The 7,811-nt window shown below is 38.3% G+C and overlaps 2 protein-coding genes across 3 annotated transcripts; one reads left to right on the forward strand and one right to left on the reverse strand.

The window, feature by feature from the left end:
- Positions 1 to 2,191: 2,191 nt before the first annotated feature.
- Positions 2,192 to 4,176, reverse strand: LOC106339680 (nuclear transcription factor Y subunit B-1). 2 transcript variants are annotated; one of them, XM_013778532.1, is made up of 7 exons: positions 3,970 to 4,176; positions 3,692 to 3,900; positions 3,367 to 3,496; positions 3,053 to 3,058; positions 2,859 to 2,942; positions 2,721 to 2,782; positions 2,192 to 2,425 (listed from the first exon to the last, which is right to left on the reverse strand). In XM_013778532.1, exons 2-6 carry the CDS (start codon positions 3,892 to 3,894, stop codon positions 2,774 to 2,776), a joined length of 432 nt encoding a protein of 143 aa, XP_013633986.1. In that variant the 5' UTR covers positions 3,895 to 3,900; positions 3,970 to 4,176; the 3' UTR covers positions 2,192 to 2,425; positions 2,721 to 2,773. The 2 variants fall into 2 exon arrangements, with proteins under 2 accessions (XP_013633986.1, XP_013633987.1); XM_013778533.1 differs by lacking the exon at positions 3,053 to 3,058 and having other exon boundaries at positions 3,970 to 4,133.
- Positions 4,177 to 4,452: 276 nt separating this feature from the next.
- On the forward strand, positions 4,453 to 5,963 carry LOC106337924 (pre-mRNA-processing-splicing factor 8-like). Its single transcript, XM_013777023.1, has 4 exons — positions 4,453 to 4,786; positions 4,830 to 5,184; positions 5,649 to 5,802; positions 5,946 to 5,963. The coding sequence occupies exons 1-4, from the start codon at positions 4,453 to 4,455 to the stop codon at positions 5,961 to 5,963; spliced, it is 861 nt and encodes a 286-aa protein (XP_013632477.1).
- The last annotated feature ends 1,848 nt before the right edge of the window (positions 5,964 to 7,811 follow it).

Raw genomic sequence — 7,811 nt, forward strand, 5'->3', positions numbered from 1 at the left:
CTATCGCTGCCTGTCCCTGGATCAATACAGTTGCAGGAAACATCAATGCTGGAGGTTAATAAATCGCCAACAGATCCTTCTGAATACCTTGCTCAAGCTAAAGAAAAATTTATCCCATCAATGGGATCATGGGCCAAACCCCTTTATTTCAAACCTCCAGCCACTCCTCCTGATCCTAGTACTCCACGAGACTATGATCCTGCTGTTGTCGGGAATCAATTAGCCACTCTCTGGCTGACTTTAAATGACGAGATCTTAAACAAGAAACCTAAGGGCAAGTATTCATCTCGTACTCTCCAGCCCCCGATTGAAAAGCTACCACCACCGGAACTAAAAGCGGATGGGAGACTCCGTTTCCCCTGGGCTGCGAGATTAAGCCCTCAATCGCGTAATCTCTATCGGGCAGCCACACCAACTTACCGCATTGATGGCACACCTGAGGTATCTATTCCTTCGAAAGTGCTTAAGCTAGGTCCAGAGAATAAGGATGAGTATATCATTGGCAAGTTCCATAAATGTGCTCTACCGCCAGGTGGTTTAGTACATGCTGTGGTGAATAGAATATGGGGAAGAAGTTGTAAGATCAGTTGTAAGAAGCTTGGTGATTCATCTTTCATGTTCCATATCCCACACCAACCTACCCGTCAATGGGTTATTCAGCGTGGAGTGTGGCACATTGATGATTGCTTACTTTTTGTACTGCCATGGACCCCAGAAGGCTCCTTCAAAATCCCTGAAATCTCCACGCTTCTGGTTTGGGCCAATTTGAAGAACATTCCGGATTGTTGCTACTCAAGATTAGGAATAAGTCATGTTGCTTCTGGAATTGGAGAACCTATTCTTACGCACAAACCTCAACTTGATCCTACTAGTATGGGCGAGGCAAAAGTTTTAGTTGAGATGGAGCTGGACAGAGACTTTCCGAAGCTTATTGCCCTTGATGATAAGCAAGGTAACATCTTTCTTGTTAATGTTGAGTACACATGGATTACATCTATGTGTGAGAGGTGTGGTAATCTAAGACACAAAGAAAAGAGGTGTCTGTTACCTTCTTCGACTGCTCAGGTTTCTATCTCCGCATCAACCTCGCAAGACACTAGCTCTGATGTTCCTATAGTGAACATTGATACTGTTATGCAGCAAAAGGATAATGTTGAATACTCTACACCAACTATCCAGAAAAAATGATCTACATGTTAATGAAAAAGCTTCCCTACCAACTGAAGATTATGGTGCCCATGGGCCTGAGAAACGTACCATAGAGATTGAAGTTCTCTTATCTGAACTAGAAGCTACTCCTACCTTTCAACAGGAGAACCCGATTGCCTCACCAAACTTTATCCCCACTTTACCCACATTAGTAGATTCACAATCTACTCCCACTACAGCATCTATTATGGAGTCATCTCCATCAACCGTTATCAACACTGAGGTTAGTGAAACTTTAGTCGTTGGTCCTCTAGCAGCAACAACACACACCCTTTGCATTTGAGAGTCCTGCTCAGTTCAAAGGGTCAAGAGATGTGGGATTGGATGAAGATGGGACCGAGCCATCTAGCTCGCTCAGCTTGACAAGAGGTGGGAGGGAAACAAAACCCCCTAGTAAATACCAAGACATGGAATGGAAGACGGTTCGAGGGAGAGGGAAGCGTGGCCGCCGCGGTCATGGTTCTTATCACTAGTTATTGCCTTTCATTACAGTGTTGGTTATTCTAGTCTCAACTTTTGATTTTTCATTGGTTGAGATTCAATATTTCCATGAAACTTGTTTCATGTTTCATGCAAACTTTATCAAATTATAAGACTCATGTCTTATCTTGTAACAGTTAACGTTTTTAATATGAAAGCTTTTTTTTAAAAAAAAAAAAAACACTCAAGACTATTATTGACTTTGGTCTACTGTCTTCTTTAAACCAGGTATTAAAACATGTTCTTTTGTTGTTTTAACTCCATCTCCATGTTCTCATTTCTTCCCATAACATGAGAAACATTCACTGATGTTGTTGGGAGCCCTTACTGTGTAGCTCCAGAGGTTTTACAAAAACATTATAGTCATGTATGTTATGCATAGAGTGCTGGAGTTATATCCATCTTACTAAGTGGCGTCCCTACGTTGTGGGATGGTAAGAGAGAAACAGTTTGTGTCATGTTTTCAAATGGTTAAGAGACTGATTGAATTGTGGACAATGAGGACCATGCAAGTTACAATCTCCTCTTGCTTACTTGGAAGCACAAGTGAGTCCATTCATATTCAAGTTTTGAAATCCATAAACGAAGCTAAGAGATGAGAGAGCTTGTGGACAAACTTTTTTTCCTTCTTTCAAAGAGTTGTCATATCTAATAAAGAGAAATCTTCGACTACAACCAACTAAAACCGGATCTCTCTAACTTTATTGTCAACACCACACCGATCTCTAAATATTCCCTGCACACATTTTAGAGAAACTCCACGTTAGCCAAAGCCGTTGTCAAGGAGATGAAAAGGTTAAGATTCAGCCACAACTACTTCATAAAACAATAAAAATCAACTTGATCAGCAGTTTACTTTGGTAATTAGTAAGAGTTATCTGTAAGACTTATGGTCTTTTACTAAGGTAAGTTTATCATAGTACTTTTTACTGTAAGACGTGAAATGTTTGGATATAAAACCTACATGCATACAGATTACTATGCTCTTTCATTTGGTATACACAAGCCGGTGTGATAGATAGAGGAATTACCTGATCATTTTGGCGTTGTTCTTTATCTCTAGAGACTTCACTTGCAACTTCTTTCACCAGCTCTGTGCAATCAAGATGATGAAGGCAGCTAAGAAACAAAAAAATACAAAAAGGCTGTAACATTTGTCAAAATCATACCGGCATATCTTCATTCGGAACACCCCCAGCAGCTGCATCTCTATTAGATCCATCACCGCTCTTTCCTGACCCCTTATTATCCCCCTGTCATAATTTCACAAGAAGATGTGTATGTAACACACCAATGTGCAATTCTGAAACGGAACTTCTCTTGAAGGGATAAATTAAAAAGTTGCATATGGGATTTTATTTACCTCCAACTGCACCAGCACAATTGTTTCAGCAACCATACACATGGAAATAAAAATACCGAATCAGTCTTTCGCATGACAAGAGTAAATAAAATGTCTATATTTGTTCACAGGTTTTCGAATTGGTCTACATTTTATATTTCTTGCTTTAAGAAAAAAAAACTATACATTGGCAAAGATTGTCAACACAGAACATATAGAAGAAGTAGCTAGAACTTCTCTCATGGTCAGTTCCGAACAACAATAACTAAAGTGGTTTGAATTTATATAACAGGCTGTAAGAAGAAGAGCGTTAAGAAGTCAAAAATGTAACTTACCTCCCTGTACCTCGCAAGGTATACCTTTAAGGGTTCAAGGTAATCCTCAAACCCCAAAGTTGCCATTGCCCACAGCAAATCCTCACCATTCACAGTTTTCCTCTTCTCTTTCTGGCACTTATCACTTGCCCTGATTACCAGAAAAAAAAAACAAATATTAACTCCATATTCACAAATTATAGATAAAAACAGATAACAGTCAAACCAAACAACATAAGATCCCAACACTTTTGTTTGATAGAATTCAGATTAAAAGTTAAAGACTTTACTAAGCTAAAACTCAGAGAGAGAGAGAGAGAGATTGACTAATAAGAAACAAACATACTCGCTGGTGATGAAGCTGATGAACTCAGAGACGCATTCCTGAACAGTGTCTTTCGCATCTTTCCCGATCTTGCCGTTGGGAGGCAACGCCTTCTTCATGATCCTGCTTATATTAGCTATAGGTAGGTACCGGTCCTGCTCCCTAACCGATCCGCCGCCGCTTTCTCCGCCGTCTCCGGCTGGACTCGAAGGCGTATCCGCCATTTTACTCTGCAGTGAGAAGAAATATTCAAACATCGCTACAAATTAGGAAGCAAAATTGAAGATTCGGATAGAAACCCTAAAAACTCGGAATCGGGATTCGTTAGGGGGCCAGGGGCTTTAGACAATTCGCAGTGACTCTAAGACAAGATTGTCTTCACACGATTTCTTGTAGTGGATGTTCTTGTGGATTTAACTTTTTTTTATTACAAGATGTTATTCACTTGTGTTTTTTAGCTTATGTCCCAGACAAGCATTAAACCGGTGATTAAGAATACTTAACGTAACATTAATTTTTTTTCTCTCTTTATTATTAATGTAATGGCTACGGGCCTATGGGAGCCCAATTATCATAAACAAAGGCCCAATATTCGATGATTAGCTTGCTGTGCGGGTTTGAAACACCGCCTCTGCACACCGCCTCATAGTTTTGTATATAAGTACTACTCGTTCCCGCTGATTAAGATAAAAAGAGAAGCGACTCAACCGAAGAATAGTTATTAGGGGTTTTCGTAACTCGATTAGCCTCACTAAAGTTGTTTGGATTTGAAAACCCTAGCTATGTCGAGCAACAACGATGCTACGTCATCATCTCTTCAAAACTATGGTGAAATATTCACCAGTCAAAATAAATGGTTTGTTGACGATACCAATGTCTACCATGTCACAGTTAACAATTTGTTTGATGGAAATTTAACAACTACGCCGACCAATGGTGCAGTTTTTATTTTAAATCCAAGAACTGGACATCTATACCTCAAGGTTATCCATGCAACTGTTTGGGCCGGTCAGAAGCTCCTAGGCCAGGTGGCGAAACGGATAACTGCTGAAGAGGTTGCTGCGCTTGTGAGGACTCTCCCCGTTGAAGAAGAGCCGAAACAAATCATTGTTACTCGTAACAGAATGTTTGCTGGATTTTCCCAACATTGTTATCAGAGGAAGCGAGTTTCAGCTTCCGTTCCACGCTTGTCTTAAGATTGAGAAACTTGGTGATGTGGTTTCGAAGGCGACAGAATCGCAGATGGTTTTGTTCAATGTCTATGATGATTGGCTGGAGAGTGTTTCTCCGTATACCGCCTTTTCGAGACTCGTTCTGATCCTACGTGCGCTTCATGTGGATAACGACAAGGCTAAGATGTTGTTGAAGCCAGACGAGTCTGTTGTCACTGAGCCGCATCACATCTGGCCCTCACTCACTGATTTCCAATGGATGACGGTGGAGGTAGCACTAAGAAATCTCATCCTTTCTGAGTACGCAAAGAAGAACAACGTGAACGCATGGGATCTGACGCTGTCGGAGATCAGAGATATTATTCTAGGATATGATACAACCGGAATTTACTAATCTCAGCACCAACAAGTATTTAAATTTGGTTTTTCTCTTTCTATATGAATTAAGAGTTTTATTTTTTTTAATTATGAATTAAGAGTTATAGTTAGCTTGCTTGCTTTTTCTGTAGGGTTATATGACCCAAACTTTGATTTCTCTACAATGCACTTCTTGTAGAGTATGATTTATGCAATGTTGATTGCCTTTGTTTTTTGTCTTGAGTTTTGCTTACTGGCTGTTGCTTTTGCTTAGTTTACGTACGATTCAATTTTTTAGAGAAATTCTTGTACTGAGACATCACTTTTTTTTTTGTTTTTTTTTTGTCGTAGTTTGGATGTAGATGTACTAGAAGATATCTGTCTGATAATTGAGAAGCTTTCCTTTGTGCTCCAAGTTCTATGTTGATTTTGTTTTTCTTTAATTTCAGTTTTCAGTGGGGTCGTACTCACCGTCAACTCAAGGCAAGAGTTTCAGCGCATGGGAGAGTTGGTGCCACTGCTGCTGTCTACACGGAATCGGTTTTGGAATACTTAACTGCAGAAGATGTTGAGTTGGCTGGAAACGCCAGCAAAGATCTGAAAGTGAAGAGGAATCACTCTCACCAAATGAACTATTTTTTTTTTTTTTTTTTTTTTTTTTTTTTTTTTTTTAAATTTTTTTAAAACTATCTTTTGCACATCAAGTGTGGTGTTTATGTCTTACTGACTCTTACATGAAAACTCAGAAAGTTCAAGATGATTGAAAAACCCTAGCTTACTCCCTTGAAGCAAACTAGCATTGCAACAAAGCTTCGTACTTGTTGTGGCCCGTAGCTGTTACTGTCAGACACCAGTTACGAATCTGCCTGTCAATCATCTTAACTAACAAGGTGGGATTCATAGGCGTGGCCCCATGACGTCGATCATTCCTCTCCCTCCATACCGAATGGACCGAGGCTTGCAGGGTAGTCCGCAACAAAAGTCTGGACTTCATGTCCAGTGTTGTGTCCGTTGTTAGTTGGAGTAGTGCACTCCATTCCGTAGTGAAGAAAGAACGTAGAAGCCCTTTCATTAGGAGGGACCACACTTCCGCAGAGAACACACAGTCGAAGAAAATGTGATCACGAGTTTCTGTTGCTTGATTGCAGAAGATGCATAGAGGGTTAATGCCACAAGTCGCTCGTTAACAAGATCACCGACTGAGTTGCTAGTTATAATAGCTACTAGTGTGTATATTTAGCAGTCGACTTTAGCATATTGACTTTAGTGTGCTCTTGTCTGGACATACTCAAGTGTATATGAGTTAATTTCAACCTCCTAGGTTTCTTGTTTTAATATGACATGAAAATGTATACAGATTTTTTGTTGTTCCTCTAAAAATACACAAACAAAACAAATTTTGAGAGTTGCCATTTTCTAGTGGTATATAAACTATTAACATCGTTTAGAGTTTTCCTTGTTGTAATCTATCTTGTTTCAGTTAATAGGAGTCTCAAACTATGTTAACGTGTTATGTATCATGCGAAGTATAAACATCACTGAAGTTAGACCTTGGCATTCGGTCGGTTCTTTTCGGATCCGGATCCAATCATCCAATTAAGTACTTCAATTTTTTTGGTTCGGGTCAGTTCTTCCCGGATCTAAGTCGGTTCGGATCTATAATTAAAACACCTGTCAAATACATGTACTTTTTGGATCCATATCAGATCCCAGATCCGGGTCGGGTTATACGCAAAAGATCCTAAATATCCGAATTCTATCAAATTTTAGTCAAAATTCATCATATTTATCAGAAAATTTCAAAAAAACTAAAACTAAACTATTAAGAATTGATAATAAACATTTTTTAAACTCTAAATTCGACATTTAAAATTTCATATTACTTGAAATATTATAAAAATAATAAAAGATTGTTAATAAAAAATATTTCAACTAAATCATAAACTAAAATATAGAAAATAGAACACATGAAATCATAGTTTAGAAATTCTTGTTTTTAACTTGGGTATGAATCGGTTCTTATCGGATTGGTTCTATTCGGATCGGTTTTTTTCGGGTTTAGATCTATTCGAGTCGGTTCTTCTGGGTTCTAGTTCTTTCATATAGAGAAATTTGAACCCAACTAGAAACTTATAAATTTTTGGGTTCTTCTAGGTTCGAATCGGGATAAAGTGCCCATGCCTAAAATTGAAGTTATGGCTGTACAGCTAAACACGGTTTCAAAATTCTAATAAAATTTAGTAAGAGTCATGGATAGGACTCCGACTCCAAAGATCTAATCTATTAATTTAGGATCCTATTCTTATCTATTAACAAGTCATAGTAAGACCACTTAACCAATTAGTTAATATGACATATTTGATTATTTACATTAATAATAGAGACAATTAGATGAATATACCCAACTCACCAAGAAATTAAGAAACTACCCTAAAACAAGAAAAACTCATGTCCACTGTACATATTTTTGTCCTTTTTCCCATTTTACCCATGTCCTAAATTTTTATATGTTTCTCTTTCTTACCCTAAATTTTAGTTATATATGATACAATAATTGTTAACCGCTTGGATAATATTAGTTGAATAGAAAATGATTAATTTAGCATGTTAAC

This window comes from Brassica oleracea, chromosome C4 (genome assembly GCF_000695525.1).
Source record: "Brassica oleracea var. oleracea cultivar TO1000 chromosome C4, BOL, whole genome shotgun sequence".
NCBI lineage: Eukaryota > Viridiplantae > Streptophyta > Magnoliopsida > Brassicales > Brassicaceae > Brassica > Brassica oleracea.

What these genes read in the sequence shown, in the direction of transcription:
- LOC106337924 (XM_013777023.1), top strand. Translation starts at nt 4,453, where the DNA reads ATGTCGAGCAACAACGATGCTACGTCATCATCTCTTCAAAACTATGGT. An exon ending in GAAACAAATCATTGTTACTC is followed by an intron (nt 4,787 to 4,829) that starts GTAACAGAATGT and finishes TTGTTATCAGAG; the next exon opens with GAAGCGAGTTTCAGCTTCCG. An exon ending in AACGCATGGGATCTGACGCT is followed by an intron (nt 5,185 to 5,648) that starts GTCGGAGATCAG and finishes CTTTAATTTCAG; the next exon opens with TTTTCAGTGGGGTCGTACTC.
- LOC106339680 (XM_013778532.1), bottom strand. Translation starts at nt 3,894, where the DNA reads ATGGCGGATACGCCTTCGAGTCCAGCCGGAGACGGCGGAGAAAGCGGC. An exon ending in ATCAGCTTCATCACCAGCGA is followed by an intron (nt 3,497 to 3,691) that starts GTATGTTTGTTT and finishes TCTGGTAATCAG; the next exon opens with GGCAAGTGATAAGTGCCAGA.